This window comes from Paramormyrops kingsleyae, chromosome 9 (assembly GCF_048594095.1).
Source record: "Paramormyrops kingsleyae isolate MSU_618 chromosome 9, PKINGS_0.4, whole genome shotgun sequence".
NCBI classification, from domain to species: Eukaryota; Metazoa; Chordata; class Actinopteri; order Osteoglossiformes; family Mormyridae; genus Paramormyrops; species Paramormyrops kingsleyae.
The window spans coordinates 34,729,585-34,757,065 of NC_132805.1; the positions used below are offsets into that span (position 1 = coordinate 34,729,585).

Below are 27,481 nucleotides of genomic sequence, written 5' to 3' on the forward strand. Positions count from 1 at the left end.
AGTGTGATTTATGTAGCTGTTCGGCTCTACGCATGGTGGGGGGGGGGGGGGGTTGTTTGGTAGTAGATATTTTATTTATATTTCCTATGTGGTGCCACACACGCACACACACACGCACACACACAGGTCGCTCGTCACCTATGGAGATCCCAGAAGGCCGTGTGGCTAGTTTCTGTTGCCGCACGAATGGATTCGCGGGACGAAACCTTGGCATGCGATTTTCAGACCTTGGTGACATTAAACTGTGTCACCCTCTCTTACCGTATTCTTAATAATAATAAACTTAGTTAAATAATCCCCTACAGGAATATTAAATAATGTTTTCCCCTATAAGTAAGCTTCTTCTCGTAAGAGTGGACACAGTGTGTGTGTGTGTTTAGCTCTCTGTCCTCCTCGTTAACAGGTGATATTGATCCTTGCCTACATGCTATAGAGGTCACACTCGTGTTCCTGAGCTAGAGCTGTTGGGAGTAGGCTGGTGAGCCGCAGAGGGCGGGTGGGTCCTGGTGGGTCCTGGGTGGTTGTGGAGTGGAGCGACGCCTTTTACGGGTCTGTTCTGGAACGTGCGGATGTGTTAGTGCGCCAAGCCACCCTTGTGGCTCATTGTTCTCGGACACATTTCGCGTGGTGCGGTTGCTGAGGATGTACGGGCAGGGTTGTCTGTAGCTACACACACACACACACACACACACACACGTTCCGAGCCGCGAAGCCGGCTCTGGGATTCACACACCTCCCACCATGTCGCGCCCAGGGCCGGTGTATACGGTCACAGGGGGGTTACACCAGCCGCTTATCTGCTTTGTAAGCGCTCTACATTCGTACTGGTTTGTGACGCATGTCTTACTTGTATCCATTGTGCTGAACTGGGCCACGAGGTGATAATAATACTTAAGCTGTATCTATCCCCCTTTGTCTCTCCCTGTTTCTGTGGGGGGCTGAGGGGGGGGGGGGCTATCTCAGATCATCCATTCACTTCAGACTACCAAAGTGGAATGGCCAGACTGAAAATAATACGAAAGATAACAAAAAAACAACTGTATATCTTGAATATTTAGCATTTAAAGTAATTACATTGAAATGTAGCTTCCCCCCTACAGACAATGTTACAAAACCTCTTCTTCATTTTAAGTAAAAGCAAGTTTTGTAATTTATACAATGGTAGTTGCTAAGATGTTACAAAATACATTTTAAAAATATATTTCACTGGGTGACAGCTAATCCAGAGCAATCTATATGGCAGAAAAAAATAACATTTTTAGGGATGTAAAGTTGAAAAATGCGAACGCTGGCTGTTGTGTTTTGATCATTACAAATCACGGCGATGCCTGTGTTATTTCGGGACGGGGGGACGTGCAGCCTTCCCTCCTGGAGCTGCTGTCCGTCTTCCCGAAAACTGCCCGATAAAGTTGAGACCAGCTTCTCGATGACTGAGATTCTTTTAGCTGGCCGCATTTGTATGAATAAAAGATGAGCAATTACGGGGTATTTTGCCTAATAAGAGTTTTAATTTTTCGGCACCCCCCCCCCCCCCTTCATAAAAAAAACAGCACAGCTTATCTGCTACCATGTTGGTGGTGGTGCTGGAGGGGGGGCTGGCAGGGGCTACCCTCTCCACGGGATTTTTGTCCTCCACCCCGTGTCGCTGTGCTTGCTGCCTTCCTCATCGCTCTTCTCTGTCAGGAGGAGGAGGAGGGGGTGGATGACGGGGGGGGGTGGGGGGGCAAAAAATAGGAATGCGAAAAATAGAACATGGAGAGGAACGGTTTCAAAGGTTGACGCGTTAAACGAAACTGCAGGTAAATTAGGATTGGAGTTCTGGGGGGCTGGGGGGGTGGGGTGGGGGGCGGTCTTTGTCAGAAGGGTATTAAAGCTGACAGATGAACAGGATGAGGGACAAATTCTCCAGCAGCAGCTGCGACTGGTGTCATTATCTTGGCAGGTGTCAATTAAAAATTTCTGCATGCTGAAGGTGTTCTCAGGGCCCAGCTGTCCGCGTTTTGGGGGTGGGGGGGGGCCCAGCCCTGGCACGCTGACTGCCGATATCCGGCTGAATCCCCCTCACCCTGCATGCCTTCACCAGTAGGAGCAGGGTGGGGGCGCGTGGTTACTATGGTGCCGTCATTACTTGCTAATGGGATGTGTTCTGGAACCTGCCGACATCTTGGACTGGGCGAGGCCTTCAGGGGGCGCTGGTGAGCTCCCTTACACACGCTAAACCGGAAGAGGGCAAAGCTGAGTGGCTTTTAACAAAAGGGAATCAGTGATTTAGTTACTGAAGTATTTGTCCTAATGTTGTGATGTGTATATTCAGTGTCCTTTAAAAGAAGAAAAAAATCAGTTTAATGTTAATTTTGGGGTTGCAGGGGGCAGTGATTTTTTTTTTTTCCCAGCAACGCCCTTTCCCCGTTCCCTCTCTCCCACTCTTTTTCCCTCCCATCTCTCCCCAGATAGCTGAAACCAGAGAGTTGTGGTGAATGAGTGAGAAAATTAGCACCTGTCGTCGTCAGTCTGCCCGTGGCAGGTTTCTGAGGAGGTCCAGGAAAGGCACACGCCCTCAGACAGAGGATCCCACGTTGCTTACATAGATTGGCATGCATGTGCTTAAAAAAAATAAAACAAAATACAAGGGAAAATGGCAAATGACCCAGATTTTTGTCATTTCTCCCGGACAGCTGGAGGAGGGGAACATGCGTCCCACTTCCTGTCTTAGATTACGGGGGGGTGGGTATTCAGTAGCTCCACCTGCACCACACATGGATCACCGCTTATCGCGACATCACCGGACTGGCACGTTACGGCAGCGCCGCTTGGTTCAGCTTTTGCAGCTTTCGATCGAGGAAGGGGGGTCCATCAGTCACTGGAGCCGTCGGGGGTCTTGCTGAATTGGCCGACAGAAAAATCGCTCCGCCGACCATGGGATTTGAACCGGCGACCTTCCGATTATGGGCAGGGAGTCCTGACCCGCCAAGCTGTCCTGTGTAGGTTAGCAGTAAAGATAGTGCACACAGCTGGCAGGATACAGAGCTTCTTATATTACCACTTTAGGATGAGTTATTCACAGCCCCCTTGGCTTAATCATTTTCTCACGCCCGTCTATCTTCCCCCTGACAAACCTGTGGAGCCATTTTTTTTTTTTGGGGGGTGGGAGCTAAGCTAGTATGTGTTTGACTGATCTTTACTGACTGCAGCAGCTCACATCACTGGCTCTGTGCTGAGACCCGGAGGGGCTGGTCTTCACTCTTTTTGTATACGTGTGCGTGTGCCCACCCCCACCTGTGGCCTTTTCTCACTCTGCCTCCCTGGCAGCTCTGGCCCCCGTTCCCCCAAGGCGGCTGCTCTTCTCCATGCTCCCTTCCCCCAAGCCGATGGTGTAACTGCATCTCTGCGTCGCTCCTTTTTCTCTCGTCTGTTGTCTTTACAGGAACATTTGCATTGATTATGACCATGCAGTGCTGCTGATTTAAATCCTCCGCTGACTGACGCTCACTTCCTACGCAGCCATGAGGTCGGAGGGCTCTGGAGAAGTATACAGACCTTTTCTGGCCCTTTATCTATCCTCCCCCAGGCTAAAAAGGGGGATGTATCGCTTGGTTCCTAGACACGGCCTTCACTGGGTCAGATTAGCCATGGGCTTCTAACCACCACATACACCCTCCTGCACTGTGTTTCCTGAGGGGGGGGGGGGTCACTTACAGGCTGGACCGATCCTTTGAGTAATGTACTTTGTCCCTCCCCACCTGGGTTCCCATAGCAACATGTTAAGCCTTGACGTCAGAGAGCATCAGCAGGCCATTCCTGCCATCTGATCTGTGGTGGGGTGGGGGGTATTGTGAGATTTTATTATTTCCTGAAAGATGTTGCGCAGGCTCTCAGGCCGCAGCAGAGCGAGGACTGACCTGTGACGTATCCGCTGTTCTTTAACCGACAGCTCCGAGACAGATGTTCCCGCTCGTCTCCTCTTGGATCTTTGACAAGGGATCATTCTGGGCAGTGAGACGGAGGAAATGATTTGGACTGCGTACAAAGGGGCGGGGGGATGATCCTCGCTGTGTGGCCTCAGTCCGCTCGTCTTGTGTGGTTAGCCTAGCAGGCGAAGGACTGATGGCATGTCGTGATTGGGACTTTTTTTTTTTTTTTTGGGCCCCAAGATATCAGCATTTCCCAGTTGTTCCCAGCTGGTTCTGTGAAACATCAACCATCCACCAGCCCCCCCTCCCAGTCCATTTTTAGTCACACTGCCAGGATGAAGGTGTGTGTGTATGTGTGTGTGTGGATCATGTATACATTACATTGTATACCAAATGTCCCCACGATGTCATAAAATCCTGTCACTTTGCCATTGTGGGGAACACCGTTTTGGTCCCCACGAAAGGAAACTCAATTTTATAAAAATCAATCAATCAATCAAAAAAAAAATAATTGTTTGGTTACTTACAGTTAAGCTTAGGGCTGGGTAGCGGTTAAGGTGGTCGTGTTGGAGTTAGTGTTTTACCCATAGAAATGATTGGACGGTCCCCAAAAGCATATGAGTACCAGGCTGTGTGTGTGTGCATGTTTCAGGCCCTGTGCACACAGGGGAGGAACTATTAAAACAAAGAAAATCAAAGACGGGAGGGGTTTGTGGGGTGGGGGCGGGCGGGTGTTCATTGAGATTTCTGTAATGTTCTAACGTGTGTCACCTTTTTTCCTTTGTGTGATTCTCCGTGTGTGTGTGTCTGCTCCACGTGTCTGTGAGGGGGTGTCCACAGCCCAGGGAAGCAGCTGACCACTAACCCAGCCTTGCAGGTGGCCCCCACGCTCAGCATGTCCTGTCGGTGTCATCGTGTGAGACAGGATGTAACTAATCTCAAAATTTAATTAATCGCTAACAACTGAACAGTAACACTCGCTTTTGTTTTGGTGTAAGCTTTCGCCCCCTCGGCCGGTCCTTCTGTTCGCAGGCTCAGTGGGCCGTGGCTGCTGTTTATCGTGGGGGGGGGGCGGCTGGCAGTGCACGGGGCCGAGCCTGAGAGAGGTGCGGGGGGACGGACCGGCTCACTTGGGCATTTGCCTGCCTAATTAGCAACATCAACTTATGTCCCCCCCCCCCCACACACACTCTGACGGTGGAGTTTAGATGCATTTCTGAGACTTTTTTTTTTTTTTGTCTGATTCTTGAGGTTTGTATGTAACATTTATTATTCTGCTTTATGGCTGTGCATGGGGGGGCATTTAAATATTGTTTATTAGTGGACTTGTCTGGCTGCTGCGTGCGAGTTTGCCATATGAAGGTACACTACGCCATATGAAGGTACACTACGCCATATGAAGGTACACTACGCCATATGATTAATAATTTAATTCAGACCTGATGTGCTGAGGGGTGGACGAGAGGGAGGAAAATATTCCTCTGGGTTTGCCCGCGCACACACACTGTCATACACAGAACCGCACACTCCTTCCGTTCAAACAGGCACTGTATGTCACTGCGAAGAAAGTTCCTTTTTGGCTCACGTGCACTTGGGCTAGGACGGAGCGAGGAGCCGCCCCCTGGCGGACCACCCTGCTCGGGTCAGGAGGTCCGTACGGCGGGAACGGTAAATGGAGGGAGGAGGTGTAGGGCGGGGGAGGGGGCAGAGAGGCTACATACCAGGCCGCCTGTGATGAGACTGCAGGACTTGCCATTAAAGGTCTATTTTTTCTCTGCATATCCATCTCTCCTTCCCTTCTTCCCCTCCTCTCCCTCTGTTCCTCCGGAGTAGAGCTACCATTTGGCTTCCTGGGTCTCATTTGTTCGTTTGAGCTGACAGGCATCATTCAGGGCAGCCCCAGCCCCCCCACTCCATCGAAGGTCAGCAAAAGCAGCCACATCCCCTCACCCCCCCCACCCCGCCCCACATTATCGAAGATGGATGCGTCTTTAAAGCAAAGATGGATTGCGGATATCAGAACTGTGCCTCTATTTGTCATGCCTGATATTATTTAAGCTCTGGGACTGAAGTGTGTGTGTGGGGGGGGGGGGGGAGCAGGAACTCGAGAAGGACCCCTGGGGGGCATTTTGAAAGCTGCAGAACTTTAATGGATTGCGTGTGAGAGAGAGAGGGGTAGGGCAATGGAACTGACTCATTAAAAAAAAAAAAACATTTTAGTGTTTTTTTTTCTGTACAGTTAAAGACATGATAGTCATCGGTGTTTTTTCCTTCCCCCGTGCTCCCAAGTGTGCGTTGTTCTCTTAATAGCTAAGCCAGCCTGAGAAACACGCCCCCCCCCGCCCCCTCCCTATTGATCCCCTGTGACATGAGCCTCTTTGAGAGGGTTTCCTGTCTGCCGCCTGATTTACGGCTACATTAGGATACTCCGCCGTGGTCCGCGCGCCGCCTCGCCGCCGTAACCCGAAGCCCCTGCGCCCGCCCCCGGGCGCCCCTGTTTGTCTGCCCCCATCACGTGACCGCCTCTCCTTTTAGGGAAACCCCTTTAGCCTCCGAACCTGACAGACCCGGAACTTTTAAATGCGATTTTCACGCAAATCTCTTGCCTCGTATCTCACCGTTAAAAATAACAATAAAAAAAGTTTGCTGCCGTGTCGTCTGTAAGTGAGTCTTTTAGGGAAGCGAATTAGGAGGCCTCTTTCTGTCAGGTGTCTGCGCGCGCTGCCTTTTTGCTTACGCCTAAAGATGACATTAACAACACAGCAAAGTGTTTAATTAGCACTACTTAGGTGCTTCATGATATTAAACTTTTTTTTTTACCTCTCCCGGTGCCGGATAGTCATTTTTAAACACGAGTCAATCAAAACTATCTGTCTAATAATGGGTTATTTTAGACCGGATTCATTGGCTATTCATCAAGATTATTAGGACGTAACTTTAATCAAGCGCGCATTACAGAGGGGGGTAATAAGGCTTCCTCGCGAGCGCCAACGTCGTCATTACGTGATTGAAACCGTTATAAATATAAAATTAATGCCTGTCAGTGACAGATTTTATTGCCCAGATATGCCAAGTATATTACTATCTCACTCAAAGGATTATTTCACATTATACGGAAAATAGAATATATTCCAGGCCGAGTCCTCCCGGCGTGTAGCAGGCAGCTGGTGTCAGGCGCCCGCTAAGCTGACGAGGCTCTGTCACTCCGGCGGCCGCGTGACAGCTGACGCTTAGCGTGGCTCCGGGGGTCTCGCCGGCGTTTGAAAGACCGTCTGTCAGGCGCTGTCGTGCTTGTTAAGGGAGAAGATAGCGCCCGTATATCCTAAAAGTGGATTTGATTTGCTTAAGAATTTGTTTTTATTTATTATCATTTTTTAAAAAGGAGGCTAGAAATGCATGGCTTGCAGTTGGTAAGGTTTTTTTTTTTTTTACTTTATTTTGTGAATATCCCATTTTTTTATTTATTTTTTTTACCTATAAACGTGACCGTAATGATTTGAGGGGTATTTGATTTTCTGTCTTAAACCTATTTTTATTAATTTTTTTGGGGAATGTTCCCTATAAACCTGAGGTTGACTCTGGTTTGGAAGATCAGGCTACAGCTGTTTTTTTGTTCAAAGCAGAAGGGGTTGTAAACTGTTGGAGGGGGGAACATTGGCAGAGGGAGTTTAGGGATACTCCATAAACTCTCAGCTGGTCTGTAAGGTGGGTACTGGCCTTCCCTCTCCCAGTAAGGTCTCCTCTGGTCCCAGCGGGATGAGGCTCGTGGCTTTAGCAGGCGATGTCGTCACATGCTGCTTGTCGGAGCTGCTGAGGTGGATCAGAAGTGTTTGGGGATCGTGTTCGCTGTTGTACCTTTGGCTAAGGAGCCAGAGCGTGCGAGTTTCCGCACGTCGCCCCGGGTGGAATGTGGGTCAGGAAACCTACGCACATCTCTTGCTGACAATTTTCTTTTCTCCTTTTCTTTCCTCCTCTCGCTGACTTGTCTGTCTCATGCACTTTTTTTGGTGGGGGGGACAGGGGGTCGTGAGTGTGGTAAGGTGCTTCCTGATGGCGGGACAGTCATGCTTTATTTTGTGGGGGGGCGGTGCATCTGTGATAAGTTGCTGCTTGGTCATTGGACAGTCATGCTTTGGTGGGGGGGTCGCAAGTGTAGTAACCTTGTGTTTCCATCTCTCTGTGTATCGTGCGGGGGGTTGAGGGCGATGATTCACAGTGCGTGACGTGCACAGCTGGATGTCAGCGGCGAGGTCACATCTCTCGTTTGTGTACTTATTCATCGCCGGTCTCCATTTCTTGGGCTGATGTTCGAGGTTTTCTCTACCATCTCCCCCCCCCCCCCATTTCCCAGTTGTCGTAAAGTGAATTGAACAGTCCAGAAATGAGGTAATGTGTTAAGTATGTGTCCTGTGAAGGGCAGTTAAAGGTCAGCGCGATTTCTCTGTCTCCCTCTCGTTGCCTCACCACCTCCTCTGTTTTTCCCCCTCTGCCATTTCAGGCTCCTCCTTTCTTCCTTCGAGCGCGTTAAGGCACTCTCTTCCTTATTAATGACACCTTTGACGCCCTGCCTCGTGGTCGTTGGTGCTGTTTGCGAAGCGACATTCTAGCTCGAGTATTGCGGACCAAGCAAAGCCCAGGAGATCCCCACAAGCACTGGGGAAGCGCAAACAGCTGTGGTCCTGTGGAAGGCAGTGATTAATTCACGGATGTAAGTGAAGGTGTAATTGAGGGAAAGTCCAGCTGGCTTTTGAAGCTCCTCAACAATGACAATAGCGATAAAGGTCGGCGAGGAGGAGGGGGCCCATGTGGATACGATTGACTTTTTTAGGTTGTTGAGCGGCCTGCAGTGGTGCCCCTTGGGAACAGGCCTCCCAAGTGCGAATCTACAATTTATATCAGGAAATGTCTCTGAAGGCCCACTTGTTTCCAGCTTAGGTGGAAGACAAAGACGTTCACCCTATAAATCACCCGGGATTGTGCTGAAGCACAAACGTTTTGAAGTTGAGCCATGTGGGTTTGCCGCGGTAAAAACGGGACATAATGAAAGGTGCCGATGCTGCACGCGACACTAGCAGCTTTCGCCGAACACCTGCTCCCCCCGCAACGAGCAAAAGCTACCAGTCGCTGTCCTAGTAACCTGTCAGTCTATCATTGGTAACCAAATGCTTGCTGTCGAAACCTGAGGCGATGGGGGAAAGGGGGGGAGCAAAGATGGATGAAGAAGAGGATTGTGGGAAAACAAAGGTGTGAACAGAGGCTGTGCCTGAGATCTGAGATCCGATTGGCAGATCTCCGTCCAGAAGGTACCTCTCGTGTCCTTTGATTGGCACTCGCTGACAGACAGTTGCTCCCCACCCCCAGCCACAATCTGTCGTGGGGTGGGCCGGCTGACCGTGTGGGTGCGGGGAGGGGGCTAAACTGTCACTCAGTGAGCCGTGTAGGTACCTTCCCAGCTGGCCATGCCTGCTCCAATCATCTCCATACTTCCGTGACCCCTTGCTTAAGCACTGGAATGAATGGCAGAGAAAGCAGGAAAGAACTTATCCCTTAAAAAAAGGGAATCCAGCAGGTCTGGTAGCTGTGAGTCATTCTGTGTTTGTTTTAACTGCGATTTCACGCTGTCACTCAATCTCATGAGGTCCGCTCTGCCTTTGGCATCAGGTAGCATCAGGTTATAAATGCCATTTATTAAGGACAATCCATTTAAACAGTCACCTACATACCATTGCTTTTCCAGTGCAGCCCCCCCAATTACCACACCCTGCTTGAAATTAGAAGCTTCAGCTTTCAGATTGTAAGGCCAGCTCCCTAACCACTAGACCACCTGTTGCCTTTTTCAATGTCTGTCTGTGGGACAGGAGTGCTGGAGTATTAGTGCTTATTAAATCCAAATTGGATTTATTTTTCTTGAGAGTTTTGCCAGAAGACGCATGTCGTCGTCCCCCCCCCCCCCCACTGGTGCTTTTGGCCAATGGCAGGGGCTTTCTCTAACATCCAATCAGGAATGCTTTCTTCAGCATCACTTGCAGTGATTGGTTACATGAATACAAGGGCCTCCGGGGGCTCATTAGCATGTGTCTAATGGTTTCTGTGCTGTGTCCTCGAGTCGGTTCCCAGTTGTTGCTTCAAGGGGGGGACAGGGAGAGAAGCCAATAAGCGCAGCGCTCCAGGTGGGTACTTTGGTGATGGAGGCGGGCTTCTGGATTCACGGTCCTGTGCTCTGTGTGTGTGTTTGGGTGTGCATGTGTGTGTTAGGCTCCCATGTTGAGAAGATTAGATGTGGGTTGTAGAGCTGATGATACAAAGGTCATTGTCAGACTATGGAGAGGTGTGGGGGACGGGAAGAAGCGATTTATCGGGTGAATCTGTCGTCATGGCAGCTGTGAAACTGGCGGCCAGGGGCCACCAATTGCTGTGTGTGTGTGTGGGGAACAAATGTCCCCCACAATGTAATAAAAACCTGTTGTTTTGACATTGCGGGGACTGTTTTTTAGGTCCCCACAAAGATCTGTGAATACAATCAAAAACTAAAAATGACGAAAGTCTTCGTTACTTAGGTTATGGATAGGACTGGGTAGGGATTAAGATCGTCATGATGGGATTAGAGTTTTCCCCATAAAAATGAATGGAGAGTCCCACAAAAAACCTGTGTGTGTGTGTGTGTGTGTGTAGAAGGATGGGCAGGTACCATAGCATAGGAATTCAATTTATGTTTAATGATATTTTAAAATTTACTAAACTTTGCCTCTTTAGTGTTTTTTTGTATTTAATGTCTCTCAGTGAAACAACAGGCTGAGATCACACTCCGCAAATGCTGTATGAGGGCATTTGAAGTGTTTAAAGAATCCAGACGCAGAAAGTGAGAGATTATGTCATTATACAGAACTGATTTTGTACTTACCCCTCCAACCCACCCCTCCAGCCCATAAATAGCTTCCATTGTGTGTCCTGTCGCAGAAGTGTGAATTAAATCACTTTCTGGCACTGACACACAGCCTGAAAAGTCTCCCATAATTAATTTTTGGTCACCGTTTTTAAGCTAGCGATTGTTTTAATTGGAGTTATTTTTGCTGTCACATCAGTTTGGTTCTCTTCCACTGTTGCCTCTTCCCTGTCATCTTTCAAGCGGATCCGGATATAACACGGATCCATCAGCAGATTAGCACCACGTAAGGTGCCTCTTCACCTCTGCCAAGTGCATGTTTTTAACTGTCTCTTTGTAATGTTTTTTTTTTGTTGGATTGTAAAGAAAAGGCATAATTAGGCCCACCTTGTGATTTATTATTTTCTGAAAGATGGGGGTTCGTTAACACGGGCCTGACATGCAATTCGTTTGCATGCTCACGCCCCAGTTTGTTTGTTATAATTAAAGGAGACAGTGAGATTTATGGTTTTAATTACTCCAGGCTCAGCGAATGGGTCACCGCTCTCCCAGGAAATGAGACTGGCTGTCCGACTCCCCGCCCGACATTCCGGCTCCCACTTCTGAACAGCCAGCACAAAGGAAAAAGTTGTGCTTGCTTGTATGGAATCTTTAGTCCTAGGTTGTGGGGTGGCGATGCAGTGCCTTTTAAATGGAAAAGAATGAATGACCCGGAGGATGTTAGGTCGTATTCCAGGGGAGTCCTCATCTGGTACCCATGAGCTCTGACCTTAAGCTGGTTTAGTCCAGAATCCACTAGTAGGACCATATAAAAATGGCTTTGGGCCAAAACATCAGGTAGTAAACACTTACTGACAACACAAAGTGATAAATGAGGGAGAGATATCTTGTATTAGCCAGGGAGGGGCTGTGCCAGGAGGGGCTAGGCCTTCTCTGAGCGAGTGGAGCTGGAAGGAGGTGGTCCGTGTGCGACCCTCGGCCACCGTCACGCCTCAGACGTGCGCTTCCTGTGTCATGGCACGCCGTCGTCCTGAAGCCGTGACTCATTTGGCAGTGGTGCCACATATTTGGAAGCCTTTGGGCTCTGTGGACGGCACGGCGGGTACCGCGGATGGGCTCGTTTCGCCCCGCCGGCGCTGGGCGTTGGGGTTGATGCGTGGGCGGGTGGGTGTGTGTGTGCGTGCGTGTGGAGTCCGCGGATGGGACCACCGCCACGTGGCCGTGGCTTGGAACATGACCCTCTTCTCTCATCCGTGAGCCAGATAAAAATAGTCCCCCCCTATAAATAAAACAGGACCGCCTTGCTCCTTTGCCCCCCCTCCCCCATCCCCCTTCTCCTCCCTGGTGTAATACCTCTGCTATGCTTTCATTTGTAACTTACTCTTAGCTTATCTCAAGGATTAACAGCAGTTCCCTTCTGATTGTACTCTGTACTTAACTGATCAAGGACAGAGAATAGCAGGGATCTTGTCCATTCAATAAAGGGAAAATACAGAAATGAAAATTGCTCTGGTCGTATTATGGTAGCCCTACCATACTGTGTACCATAGTGATATGTCTTGTAGATAATTCTGTGTGACCCTTGTTCTGAATAGTTCAGCATTTGGTAAGGTTACCCCACAGTTTCACGGTGTTCGAGTTGTCCTTCTTTCCATTTGATTTGAAGATTTTTTTTTTTCCGGCTTGGAAATATTTTCAAAAAAGCGTCCGAATTATAAAATACGAAATATAGCAGGAAGGGTAATAAATTGACTTGATGTTAATAAAGTGTTTAATAAATCAATATGCTTCTCTGTCAAGTATTTTGGAAAGTTTTGCCTAGGGAATTCATAAAAAAAAAGAATGAATGGAATTATGTTATTCTGGCCTAATACTACCCCGTACAGTGAGCGATGTGGAATAATACACACCTTGTACGGCTTGGAGAGGAAAATAAAACTTACAAATTATCTTCTACTTCATTTACATAATGGTTTTCTGACCATTCCAGTATCACATTATTGTAGTATTGTATATTATGGCGTTTGTCTGCTCACTGCCTGATTTACCGGTGGGAATCTAACTGCCACCTGGCTTCCTCACCTGTTGAGATAATGTTCATGCCCCCCCCCCACCCCCTCAGGTTGTGCCTGGAGTTGCTGGGGTTCCACTCCTAGTTAATACGGCATGTTCTAGAACAGGGTTCCCCAAGTCTGGTCCTGAAAGGCCACTCTGCAACACCGTCTGTAGATCTCCATGCTCAAACAGACCTACTGTAATTCAGCTCCCCGGTTCATTTCTGGGCTTAGTAGGTGAGCAGGGAAATCTGCAAACTGTGTCACACGTTGGGGAACCCTGTAGTAGCACTTTGCCGTGAACCACTTTTGGATATCCCTTTATGATTCTTAAAGCTAAAGATAATGATGATGTATGTGAGAGAGGTTGTTGCTGCATGGCACGTGAACAATGGCTTCCCGTTTCTCATTCTGTCCTTCCGAAAGTCCAAAACCATTACAGCTGGCATGGCTGAAAGCTGGTGCTGGGGCGGCTTCTTCCGGGCGGTGCCAGGTGGAGGCGTGTCAGAGTGCTGTCCGGCACTGCGTGTACTTGGCTTGTTCCGTGACACTGAATGGGTGTGAACCAGCAGGTGGCGTGGTGGTCAATGAGCTGCCGTCGCATTCGACACCTGCAGGCTGCGTATTGTTGTTCTGCACTTGGATGCATGGGGAGGTTACTTCTAGCATTGTTAGCAGGATTTTTAGGACCGGAGGACTAAGCCAGGCTGCTGAATGCGACCGACGCTAAGAACATAAAGCTGAACGCGGAATTAGACCAGGAGCAAAGCGTGAACCAGTCACTGTAGTGAGAGCCAATCACAGAGCCAGCAGTGCTGCAGCACGCCGCCGCTTGTCCATTAATGTATAACTGGGATCAGCTCCCCGTTTGATAGATTCCCGGGGCTGGATCAGTGCTCCATGCACAGAGGAGTTCGTCTGCTGGAGACAGGTGTTTTTGTGTCGACCTGCTTTGTGTCTCTGTCACGCTGTCTCATCCACAGACCGGCCCGGAAAATTCACCTCACGCTAAAGGAGTACAGACACGGTGCTCTGGCCTCTGTTCCGCCGCGACGGCAAAAATGGCACAAGTGTATTTTCTGTGTGCATCACTCCAGTAATGCTTTTCATTTGACGAAGCTTTGATGGGCGGTGGGGGTCCTCTGTTATGACCACACTTATCATTAACTTAGTTACCTAAACGAGCATATCAGTTAGTTAGTCTGATTGGAAACTGCAGTGAAATCTTTAGCATAATCTTTGGTGTTTTTTCCCAACCACTCCCACACTGGAGGGTCAATTCCAAAATATTTAAAAAATGTAAACATTTTAAACAGCAAGTATGAATGTTAAAATCATTATTCCCTAGCAGCCACACAGGGTGGCTGTTCATCTTCCTGACAATCTTTTATCCTAAGTTCTGGCCTGGTTCTGTTAGGCTGTAGCGCAGTGAAAAGCAGATCCAGTGTAGCATTTAACAAGGTATTCTTCAAAGGATGTGTTTCTTCTCTGGGCTGCAGTGAAGGAAGCATGATATGTCTTTAATTGTTTTTTTTTTTTTTTTTGTGAAAGACCTTTACTCCCAGAAAGACCCCGCTGGACGGAGAGGGCTCGCAGTTTGACCGTGGCACTGGGTCAGATTTCAGGGGTCTTTGTTTCCTGAGCTGGCGTGGTCAGGCTGCCGCGTTGGCCGCGCGCGCCTTCCTGTCCCGGGCCGTCCCTGGCACAGCGCGACGTGGCTGACGGACCGATGGAGCGTGGCCGGTCTCGTGGAGGTGGCGGAGTGCCGGTCATTTTTGGCCCAGAGGCCCATTGCCATATGGGTGGGGAGGGGGGGGGGCAGTGGGGGCAGCAGGGGACGGCGGGGGCGGATATTAATTTAGGGAAGACCTGCATCCCCACATATGCTGCTCTACAGTGTGGGTGTGTGTGGCTTTTCGCTTGGCCTGAGAGCCTGTGTTCCTTTCCGTTTGCTTCCTGAGTGTTTGTGTGCCTGTATGTTTCGTCTGTGTTGCATTTCGTTTGGCCTCTGAGTCTTTATTCCTTTTGCTTTGGTTCCTGAGTGTTTCTATGCCTGTATGTTTAGTCTTTGTTGCTTTTCATTGAGCCTGTGAGCCTGTCTTTCTTTTTGTTTGGTTGCCCGTAAGTTTAGTCTCTGGGCTGCCTTTCGTTTTGTCTGTGTGTGTATCTTTGAGTATTATGTGCCTGTTTAAAGAACTCCCAGCCTGAGATGCCTGAAGCTCTCGCTGTTACTTTCATTGAAAAACAGACACTAAGTAACGGCACAAGCTGTTCTCTACTTACGTTACATTAACGGTCAAGATTGTAAGTAGAAATGTGTGGTTATGTCGTTTCGGACTGCACTCAGCACTCAAATTTTATTCTGCGGTCGCAAGCGACCCGACCGGCTCCCCCACAGCAAACGTGGCACCTCCGTTGCCATGGCACAGAGTTACCATAATTGGCTTGGTCTCCACACACCAGGACATAGGAAATAATAATGTCCCTTTTATTTACACTTCGCGATGGGGGGGGGGGCTTCCTACTGAGCCTGCTGGGTCAGCTTGCACCATTTGATCAGTCTTGTTCAAAGGCATCGGTGCTGAGTGGCACGTAATGGAGACCTGGTGACAGAGTGAATTTAGCAGAGAAATAAGACTGTCAGTGGCCTCGGCAAGGCAAGGGCTCGCTAAGCGCCGCCATCCCCGGTCCGCTCGGGCACCAACAGGACCGCCTAAATTGGATGAGTGAAGGCAGCCCGAATTGGACATTAGCGGCCCCAAATCGGTGCTGTGATCGCTCTCGCCCCAAATCAAAAGAAATGAATAAATAACACAGGTTGGGGGGGGGGGGTGAGGAGCGAAGACGACGTCGTCCGCGGCACCGGCTGGAGTCGGCCAGGTGACACACCATTCTCACGGCCCTGTCTAGTTTCATTTCTGCTCGGATGCCAGTGCAACTTTCCATCGGGTCCATTTAACGTCGGGAAGCACGCGGCCCCGCTGGGCATTTCCGTCGACCTGACAACCCGACGTCAGGGTGATGGGGGGAAAGGCAAAGCAGGCCTGCCCCCAAACAGGAGTTTTTCTTAGCATAAAACAGCGAAGACATCGACAGTCACCGCGTCTTATATAATAACTGCAGCGGAAATTGCAGTCATGCGACGAGATGAAACGTGTGGGGTAGATGAGCAGCAGCTGTGCGTTACCTAACTGAACCGCGAGGGGTTTCCCCCGGGGTCGCTCGCTCTGCGTGGGCGGTGGGCCGGGAGGAAGCACGTAGCTGGAACGCCATGCCATAAATGTGGCATCTGTGATTTCACGGGCGCATAGAGCGACTCCTACGGCTGCACGTCAGTCGAGGCGCTCTCGGGAGACGTGCGGCTCCGGAGCCGAATAGCACGCCGGCCTACGATTGTTTTTATTTACTCATTTTTATTTTACTAGACAAACGTTTCAGACACAGCAGTCTGGTGCACAGCCTTCCCAGGACACTCAGTGCTGCGCTTTGCCCTTGCCAAACCCCCCACCACCCCTACTGATGTCAGTCGATCGTACGTTTTTATATTGAACTGCTTTACAGTTTATTATTTCTATATTGTACTATTTTGTACACATTTGCATATGTTTGCTTATTTTATATGATTTAAAATATGGCAGATAATACATAGAATAATTAAATAAATTGTAATGGAGATCCTGGTTCTGCACATTTGTTTGTGATGTGGAGTCAGAGCATCGGGCTGTGCGAACATGCGCACACAGGCTCCTGCGCCATCGCAGCCATGCATGTGTCCCCTGCACATCTCGGGTGGCCTTACCGCGCACAGCCCTGTGCCTATCAGGCAGCGCGTCCTCTCGCATTACCACACGGCGGCTTTGCACACTGCTTCAAGCTGACAGAACATCTGTTTCCACAGGAGAGGACAGCGAGTTGCATGGGGGGGACGTGCCCGATAAAGAGAATGGGCTGGGGGAGGGGGGGGTTGCTCTCTCTCGCTCTCTCATGTTCTCCATCCTAGGCACAAGCTCCCTTCCTAGGTATCATTCTGCCCCAATCCATGTTTCTCCACCCTCCTCATCCTCACCAGCTACGTACCTTGGCGTCAGCAGAGCTAACAGTCTGAAGCTGTTTATGTAGGCCTTGTTTTGGAACATATGTTTTCTTTCTTTCTTTTTCTTTCTTCCTTCCTTCCTCACGAACGCATCATTATGTCCACACTGGGACACCACAGGCAGTAGGAGCGGGGGAATTTGAACACGTGACTCTCTGAGAACTGACACACAGCTAGTGTTCATCCCTCGTTCAGGTCATTAAGAAACGAGAGTTATTCTTCTTTGTAAGGTAGCTGAGACATTCCATAAATCTAAGTTTGGGTCTCTTGCAGGTGAGACCTTTCTGCAGTCCCCTGATTGTGTAGCTCGGATTTTCAAAGCATCTGTCTGTTACGTGTTCAAGCCTCTGGACATTGTGCTGGAATAATTCAGGTCGACATCTTTGCGGAAGGGCACTTCAACAGAAATACCCCCCCACCCCCACCCCTGTCCACGTCCTTAACAACTGCTACTGCCCGCTGTTCCGAATATGGAAGCTGATGTAGCAACATCAGGAACAACACCCAGCTGTAGGGAACCGCATAAGCGGTTTCGGGTTCCAGTCCTCCGAGGGGGGGGTTCAGGGACCTGGACGGGAAAAGGCTGCTTTGCCATTTACTGGTAATTAACCGGTGTTGCTTCCCATCTCCAGGTATTTTCTGGAGGTGGAGACATAGGTGGAGGGCCTGACATAAGTGTTGGGTAAAGAGTCATATTTCCCCCAGGGCTAGTGGAGAAAATTCTGGGAAAAAACAAAGGACGGGAGAGGAACTCTGGGAAAGGGGTATCCATTGTTTGCAGGTTCAGACTACAGCAGCATTGTGAAGCAGATTACCTGCATATTGTAAAGATTGTTTTAATTTGAATCCTTTACATACTGTACCATGATGTAAATAATAATAACCACATAATGTTTCATTAAACTAATTAACATTTCAGCCTAAGATTTAAAAACCTTTGAAAGAATAGATAACGTATCTGCATTAATCTGTTTAGCTGCTTTTAAATGGGAACATTAGAATGACTGATCTGCCTTAATCTAAACAGTCACATTCTGAAGGTGTTTTAAAGCGACCGAGTATGTTCAGTGAATTTCTTTTTAATCTTTTCCTCCCTGTCGCTCTCATGTGGGAGGCTGCAGCTGTTTGTTTATTGTGCCTATAGCGCTTTGTCCCTCACGCTGTTTGTTAACCCCATTTCTGCTGCTGCAGGAGGGTTAATATATTAATTTTGATCTCAAAATATTAATATTTTGCATGATTGTAGGGCACACTGAAATGATTTATGTTACTACGTAGACAATGGAAGCCGGATAAAATGGAGCGTGCTCTCTGCATCTATGCACACATCTAGTTCATCTTTCTTAATTTGTTTTGTTTTTCCTCCCCTATCTCAGCTTATGTGCCTGAAGATGAACTAAAGGCTGCCTCAATCGACGAGGAGCACCTGCACGATGACGGCCTGTCCCTGGACGGCCAGGACGGTGAGCTGGTGTGCAATGAGGAGGAAGAAGGCAAAGAGCCTCCCAGCTTCCAGAACTCGCCGCTCAGCACCACCACCAATGCCGATGCGGGGTACGGCTCCCCGCTCAGCGACGCCAGCGACGGACTGCTGGACCTTCGGGGCGTCTTGTTGAAGGATGTCCGAGAAAAGGGGGAGGCCCGTCCGGCGGCCAATGGCCTGTCCCTGCAGGACAGCCTGGCGCAGATGAAAGCAGTCTATGCAAGCCTGATCTCCGATTCCTCCTGGACCAGCATTGGCGCGGACGTCGTTAAAGCCAAGTTGGCTGGCAGCGGCACCGGCGTTAATGGCGGGGGCCACAACAAGAGGGGGGGCGCCGCAAGTGGCCATATCAGCAGCAGCAATAGCAATGGTGGCAGCAGTACCGGAGTCGGGGCTTCAGCCACCACAAACACAACCACAATCACCTCCACCACCACAGCGGCACACCCCGTTAACAATACAAGCACTAACAGCGTCACCAGCAACGGGGCAGGCGTGACGTACGACTGGCATCAGGCTGCCCTGGCGAAGACGCTGCAGCAGGCTCCCTACCACCTGCTCCCCGAGCCCAGCCTCTTCAGCACCGTGCAGCTGTACCGGCAGAATAACAAGCTCTATGGGTCCGTGTTCACTGGCGCCAGCAAGTTCCGGTGTAAGGACTGCAGTGCCGCGTATGACACGCTGGTGGACCTCACCGTTCACATGAACGAGACGGGTCACTACCGGGATGACAACAAGGATAAAGAGGAGGAGCAGGGCAAGCGGTGGTCCAAGCCCAGGAAGCGTTCTCTGATGGAGATGGAGGGCAAGGAGGATGCACAGAAGGTGCTCAAGTGTATGTACTGCGGGCATTCGTTTGAGTCACTGCAAGACCTGAGCGTCCACATGATCAAAACGAAACACTACCAGAAAGTGCCTCTCAAAGAGCCCGTTCCAGCCCTAGCCACCAAGCTGGTCCCCTCTACAAAAAAACGGGCGGCAATTCAGGACTTGGTCTCACCATGTTCCCCAGAGTCTATTAGTAGCACACCCATCAGTGAGACGGGGAAAGACTCCAAAGCAGCTAACCCCTATGTCACACCCAACAACCGCTACGGCTATCAAAATGGGGCCAGCTACACCTGGCAGTTTGAAGCACGCAAGGCCCAGATCCTGAAATGCATGGAGTGTGGGAGCTCCCACGACACCCTGCAGCAACTCACCGCCCACATGATGGTCACTGGCCACTTTCTCAAGGTCACCAACTCGGCTTCCAAGAAGGGCAAGCAGCTGGTGTTCGATCCGGTGGTGGAGGAGAAAATCCAGTCCATCCCGCTGCCACCCACCATTTCAAGGTTACCGACGCCCGGCATTAAGTCACAGCCCAAGTCTCCGAGTCACTCCTCCGGCCCAGAGGAGAAGAGGGAGCAGGAGGAGGAAAGGATGGATGTAAGTGAGCTGGAAAAGAAGATCAAAGTAGAGAAGGAGGAGGCCGGAGAGAAGACTGATGCAAATGCACCGTATAAGTACCTCAGAGAGGAAGACCTGGAGGAGACTCCTAAAGGTGGGCTGGACATCCTCAAGTCTTTGGAAAACACAGTGTCTAGTGCAATCAGCAAGGCCCAGACTGGAACCCCAACTTGGGGAGGATATCCCAGCATTCATGCTGCCTATCAGATCCAGAGCTCGATGAAGTCGTCCTTGTCCTCAGTGCAGAGTGTCCAGGTCCAGTCGACATTCAACAGCCACCCGAAAGCACTGCTGTCTGACTCTGTGCCAATCGTCCACTCTCCGCGAAGCCCATCCCTGTCCCCTCTCCACCGAAACAACGTCTCTGCCATGGAGGAATTGGTGGAGAAAGTCATGGGGAAAACGGTTGTGAAGAAGGAGAAGGAGGAAGAGAAAAGTGCTGATAAATTCAAGTCCCTCCTTGTGAAAGCACCTTCTCCTGAGCTGAAGGCATACAGGGATGCCCCTACCCCTGATGACATCAGCAGCAAGCCCAGGGTGAAGAACGGTAGTGCAGGTGTAGAGATGGTATCCCTCTGCAAGCGGGAGCCCAGGGAGAGCCTTGTGGATTTCCGGGTAAAGAATGGCACAGAGGGTCACAGATCACCCCTTAGCAATGGCTGCAGCAGCTTGGGCATAATCACCGATCATTCACCTGAGCAGCCTTTTGTTAACCCGCTGAGTGCTTTGCAATCAATAATGAATGCCCACCTGGGCAAGCCCTCAAAGCCTGCCAGCCCCGCCTTGGACCCTCTGGCTATGCTGTACAAGATCAGCAACAGTATGATGGAGAAGCCCACCTACAAGCCAACTCAGGTTAAGCCGGCTGAGTCCATGAATCCGTACTGCTATGAAGATGATGACCAGCCCATGGACTTGACCAAATCCAAAAACAGTAATGGCAGCCGCGCTGCTCCAGTCAATAACAGCAGCCATAATGGGAACGGCAGTCGACCTGCTCGCACGAGCTTGCCGGAAACCATCCCATCCCCACTGCGGGAGAATGCGCTGATGGACATTTCAGATATGGTGAAAAACCTCTCGGGCAGGCTGACACCCAAGTCCTCTACCCCGTCCTCCATGTCGGAGAAGTCAGACGCCGATGGCAGCACCTTCGAGGATCCACTGGAGGACATGTCCCCCATTCAGAAGCGAAAAGGGCGCCAGTCAAACTGGAATCCCCAACACCTCCTCATCCTCCAGGCCCAGTTTGCCTCCAGCCTTCGAGAGACGCCTGAGGGGAAGTATGTAATGACTGACCTCAGCCCCCAGGAGCGGGTGCACATCTGCAAGTTCACGGGCCTCTCCATGACCACAATTTCTCACTGGCTAGCCAACGTCAAGTACCAGCTAAGGCGGACAGGCGGGACCAAGTTTCTGAAGAACATAGACTCAGGGCAGCCAGTGTTCTTATGCAGCGACTGCTCCTCTCAGTTCAGGACTCCCTCGACCTACATCGGCCATTTGGAGTCACATCTGGGCTTCAGCTTAAAGGACCTCTCAAAGCTGTCCATAGACCACATCAGGGAGCAGCAGGCTATGGCGAAGGCGATCGCTGACAATGCCTTCGGCTCCTTGGCCCTGTCGGAGGATGACTCGCTTTACCAGTGCAAGCTGTGCACTCGGACCTTCGTCAGCAAGCACGCGGTAAAGTTGCACCTGAGCAAAACGCATGGCAAGTCCCCCGAGGACCACTTGGTGTTCGTCACGGAGTTAGAGAAGCTGGACACACCTTAAAGCCCAAGGGAGCAGCTGTTTAGTCTGACCAGAGAATTTTGTTTGCACTAAATTTGATCACCCTACTGCACTGGGCATGAAATGAGCCTTCAAGTTGGTCTTTCTTGTGTTGTTAGGCAGTTTAACTGGACCATGACTTTATTGCTTTTTTTTTTTTTAACCTTGTTTGTGCATGTCATATAGTGATTCAAGCTTATATACTAGTTTTCATTTATGCGAAAACAAAGAAACAAGATACTACTGTTTTTTTTTAATTATTATTTTGTAAAGCAGTGGCCGAAAACAAAAATTGAGAACTGTGTAAAAAACTAATTTAAACGAAGATGCTAATGAGAATTATGTACACCAAACAGAGGGCTACTGCCCACATGAAGACGGAAGTAGCACCTTAAAACATAAAAGCTTATTTTGTGAAGAAAGCCCCAGGTTTGGTTTTATTTGAATAGCTAAAAATTGGACTGATTTGAATGATGTCTTAACCTCTATTGTTTCCTAAAACGATTTACTGGCATTTACAGTTCTAAAGTTGACAGCTCTGAAAGGATCTGTAAATTCTCGATAAGCACTGAAGATGAGTAAGATCAAACCCTTTTTAAGTGTACCGACAAGAGGTAATATTCAGTTGCTGCTTTTAGACTTGTAAACCAACTGAAAATAATGTATGCAATTTTTTATTTACATGTCGTATTTTCCATTGTAAAGTATCACTTTTTAGTAATTTCCAAATATATGGTTTGTTACAAGTTTATTTCTATAGTGCGGCACTTCTATTTCAAACCATGTAAAAACATGGACGTCTGTCACGTGTAAATGCTTAGCAACATTGTGTAAAACTACGTATGACATATCTTGCGAAATGCAACGGCTTACGATTATTTGTACTTTAAGACCTATGTGCATTCTTTAACTTTTATATTGTCCTTTTATATATATTAAAATAAAAACAAAACAAATTATGTATATAAATATATACTGTAGAGCCACAAAAAATGTTTTGTTTTTTTTAATAAAATGTATCTCCTACAGCTTGGTTTACAGAAGTAATTTTAACTATTCTTGCATCCGTTTTGATGCATGATATTGTGTGAAAATAAAGGCAATGCGAAATGCATATACATTTCAATGTTTTATTACTGTAAAAATTGGCTCGCACCAATAAACGTTATGTTTCGTTTTGTTTTTTCCTAATTGTAAAATAAACCGTAAAACAGATCTGATTTAATTGTTCGTGTGACTTATGTTTTACTGCTTAGTGTCATATCCCAAAGTATAAAAGGGCTTCAAGTTAGCTTTGTGTGAATCCAGAAGAGCCTACACCATTACCCCTGAAATCGATAAATTCTTACAAATTTTGTATGAGATCAGTGTAACATTTTATAAGCATGTAAAAATTAGGACCTTTCACATAATCAAAGCGAAATTAGAAAACGCAACAGACAAATATCAATTACGTTTCAACTTCAGAGTCCGAATCGTCAAATTGTCCCTATTGCAGTTAATATTACGAGTGTGGACGCTGTATAATAAGGCTCTTGCGTTGGACTTGTGATCCGCCTGATCGGATATAAATCCGCACATTTCCCGCGGAAAGGCGTCACAGACGCAAACATCTGTCTGAAACCGGAATAGATCCGTGTCTTTCATGGGCGTCCATTTCAAAGGCTCGTCGAAAACATCGACATGTTTTACATCTACCCTGTCAGTGAGACCGCCGCGAATTAAATAGGACAATGAGATAGGAGAACTTCATGTGGGCTCTCCAGAAAACCACAGATGCTGCGGGTCAAGGCTCCAGGTGGAGGGTCACATCACCCCGTCCTGCCAAGCCGCAGCTCCATGCACTACCTTTAAATTCACATTATCACAGGCTAGTGTCTTTTCCTTTTTTTAAAAATTGTGCCTTTAGTGCCATGGTGTGGAAGCACCGTGGCCATGGAGCTTCAAAGGGGCCGCGTTTAGCCCAGAGGCTCACGGTGAAAAAGGTACACGATTGCGGTGGGATGTATCGTTTTGTCCCGCTTCGTTACGCGCCTTTTGTACAGCCTGACCTTCCTCGCATTTTACATAAATTCGTCAACAAAGGAAAATACGAAGGGCGAAGATTAGCTAGGGTGAGGCTAAAGTATCACATATAAACAGAAAAAAGCTTTGAAGAGAGATACGCGCTCCCAAAAGCTGGTGGTTTGGGCTATTTGTGGGTTTAATGCCCGAAATTTATTTCTGCACGTTTTCTTTTGTCAAGGACCTCGGCACATTATATGTAAATGCTACAGTAATCATGACAAAATTCTACAATATCGGTACCTGCAGCGCGGACTGAAACTGGGGAAGATAAACAGTCTAAGAAGATTTGCGGAGCTTTTGTTGCAGTCGAATTGTGGGCTGCGCCTGGGGATCCGTGTGTGTCTGCATGTGTATGTCAGCGCGTATTTCCATTTCTTTTATAAATCCGTTCGTAGTGTGTTTTTCAATAAACGATCTGTTGAATTTGACGGGTAGATCTCGTGCGGTGGCCCAAAATGAATAAAAATAAAAGGAGCGATCAAATTTAATGTAAAGATGCGCAAAACTTTTCAATGATCGAGACGTGACCGATCGCCAAAAATGAGACATAGTCTTGTCAAAATATAAAGGCTATGAATATGAATGTAAAAATACTCAACACGGGCTGCCTGAAATGTCAGGTACCGTGTCGGAGGGCACATGCTTACCATGATTATACAGTGAAACACTATATGCGGATGGCTGACGTGGTCTGGAAGCTTTGGGGGGGGGTGTCGGTCCAGTTATATGGCGCAAAACCGTATCAGTGCTAGAGGTAGGAGTGTGGCTGGAGTGATGCTCATATGCATCTGGCCGAACACACACACACACCCTGCAGGGGTCACGTTGCACTGTCTGCTCAGCCAAAACAGCAGCTGCACTTTTATTCATTTTTAACATAACCGATCTTAGCGCATTTGTAGCTAAAGGAACAACATAACACTGATGTCACTCCTCGTAGTCTACCGAGAACACTTTATCCTGCTGTAGGACGGTGATGTCACACACGTCACCATTTAAATCATAAACCCTCTCCACAAAGGATGCGGTCAAGGACTTCATACTTAATCTTCATCACCCCGAAAACACAAAAAAACCGGCAGTGGAAGTTATTTTGTAAGAGAAGCCGGAATAAATGGAGCAAACCCAACGCCATTTTTTTTTATTGTACGACTACAAAAATAAAACTTTGTTATTAAAATCAGGTCCCCGGGGCAATGCGAGTGCACGTATTATAAAATTAAGTCCGTACACCTGGGATCCTGACGCTTATTGTGGATAGAGGGGCAAGGCAGGGCTGCAGGTTTTTCCTAAATGACTTACTGCCTCCTCGCAGATTTCATTCATTCCTGCTGGAGGCGGCTGGTTTAAAAAAGACAAAAAAGTCACAGCGGCTTACAGGCAGTAGCCTACTATCTCGGCTTCATGTGCAGAAGACCTTGCTTCTGCAAAAGAAAGAAAGAGAGACGCAAGTAAACAGAGGAACAACAATGTGTTTCAAAAACAATAAGAAAGGGAGTGAGAGAGAGGGGAAAAGAATCCGCGTCTGGAGACTACCTGAAAGGTATGAAAAATATGTTTTGCTCCCGATATGAGAACTAGCCTGCAGGAAGCTGGGTGTAAGAGATCAAGGGAAAACGTGGGTCCTTTGTTGATAATGACAAGCGGGGAGTAAGGGGAAAAAAAATAAAAAAACTTGATGTTGATCTCCGCAAAGTACAGGGTTTCACGTAACTGTCACCTTTGAACAATCATCTGGAAGAAGTCCAGATTAGAAACGCTATATGTCTCACAGAGACGAACAAAACAGAATAAAAGAGGTACTGTCTGCGCAATTTCACAGAAAAAGAGCAGTTTACAAAGCCCATGGCAGCTGACTTGTTTACTGGCGTCCAATCCCATGAGACAGCTGTCTGTCAGAACACAAAGACCTCATTGATGCGATTGTGTAAAATACTAGTAGTTCTAATCAAAATGTCACTTATACCCAGGCTGAAACGTCGGACTTAATGGTTACGCCGTTAAAGGGACTTGGCAGTTCACTTGCGAATGGTGTGTGGATCAAAAACACCTGGTGTTTGGTTTAAAAGACAGAAAATTAAAAACGGGCGACTAACAGCTCTAAAAGCAAAGTTCTGTTTATTTCTTGAAATAAAGGGTAAAATGCAATACTTCAGGTCACATTGATAGTTTGTAGAGTTTAAATGTGAAATCAAAGGAATTCATGGAGATCATGTAGGACTAATATTTTGATTCAGTGATTGAAGATGTATAACAGCACATTGATCCATCCATCTTCAAACCATTTTTGGCGGTTGGAGTATTTCCAGTGCTTTATAAGTGGGCCGGTACTCACCAACACATCTTTGTTTTTCTCTTCAGAGTAGCTGCAGGCACCAGTATCTGCTGGGACTGAATAACAAGGCGAGTACCAGTACCCGGTACTGTATAACAGAGGGACTACCAATACCCGTTTTCCCCACTTCAACCACTAGAATATTTCTTTACAATATAGTCGCAGATAGAAAATATTTCGGTAACAGCTTTTAGCTAGCTATCAGCTTAATTAGCACCTGATTAGTCTGTGATTAGCAGTCCAGCTAGTAATGCGATCGTGTGCATTCTGTCAGTGTCTCCAGTTGTGGCTAAGTTTTGTGTCGATTGCGATCAGTAAAATATTTACTTCTGGTGGAACAGAGCGATTAGCTATATGCGTCGTTATGAAAGTCGAAAGGGTAGATTTATTTGATGACATGCGTTCCTCGGGAAGATCACGTGTTCTCTCTTTTCGTTCTACGTGTCAAGTAGGGCTGGGCGATGTGATATCGATATTATATATGGTGCATGCACAATAATCACCAGGGCTTCAGATGACAGGCGAAACATTTGGCCGTACGTCAGTTTTTCGGTACTATACTGACGTTTATTTATGCTCACAATTTAAGAAGATTAGTAGTACATACGGCTAAATTATTAATGAGATGTGTTTTGTAACACCCAGAAGTTAGTAATCTGTATAAACGTGACATATGTTTATGTTTATTAAATTCGGTTAGTGGAGCACACCACATAATAATGTTTTGGTGTACTATGGTTTGCTATACTTCAGTGCGATATGCACTGTAGCAGAGCACAACACATAGGCCGGATACTGTTTTGGTATACTATGGTTTGCTATACTTCAGTATGATATGCATTGTTACAGAGCACACCACATAATACTGCTTTGGTATACTATGGCTTGGTATACTTAAGTGAGATATGCACTGTAGCAGAGCAGACACCACATAATACTGTCATGGTATACTATGGTTTGGTATACTTCAGTGCGATATGCACTGTAGCAGAGCACAACACATAGGCCGGATACTGTTTTGGTATACTATGGTTTGCTATACTTCAGTGCGATATGCACTGTTACAGAGCACACCACATAATACTGTTTTGGTATACTATGGTTTGCTATACTTCAATGCGATATGCACTGTTACAGAGCACACCACATAATACTGTTTTGGTATACTATGGTTTGCTATACTTCAGTGAAATATGCACTGTAGTGGCGGTGAATAAAGGAACAGTTCAGCAGTCATGATATCTTTTAAAAGAGATCTTATAACAAGGTAAAAAGACTTTGTGTGCTGGTATTTTTTGCAGTTTAACGTCTGGCACGTTTATTACATATAAGGATATGCCGAATTCTGATGCCATGCATGTCTGTTTTACTTCTCAATGTGTGACAATCAAATATACCCCCACCAGTTATATGTTGGTAGCATTTTTTAACAC

General features: G+C 47.8%; 1 protein-coding gene across 2 annotated transcripts in view; it reads left to right on the plus strand.

Moving 5' to 3' along the window:
• LOC111844554 (teashirt homolog 1-like) overlaps positions 1 to 22,866 on the plus strand; it is a 29,190-nt gene extending 6,324 nt beyond the window's left edge. For both annotated transcript variants that reach the window (XM_023813107.2, XM_072716887.1), the window contains one exon: positions 18,318 to 22,866. In XM_023813107.2, coding sequence (XP_023668875.2) covers positions 18,318 to 21,649 — 3,332 coding nt within the window. In that variant the 3' untranslated portion in view covers positions 21,650 to 22,866. The remainder of the gene's footprint in view (positions 1 to 18,317) is intronic.
• The last annotated feature ends 4,615 nt before the right edge of the window (positions 22,867 to 27,481 follow it).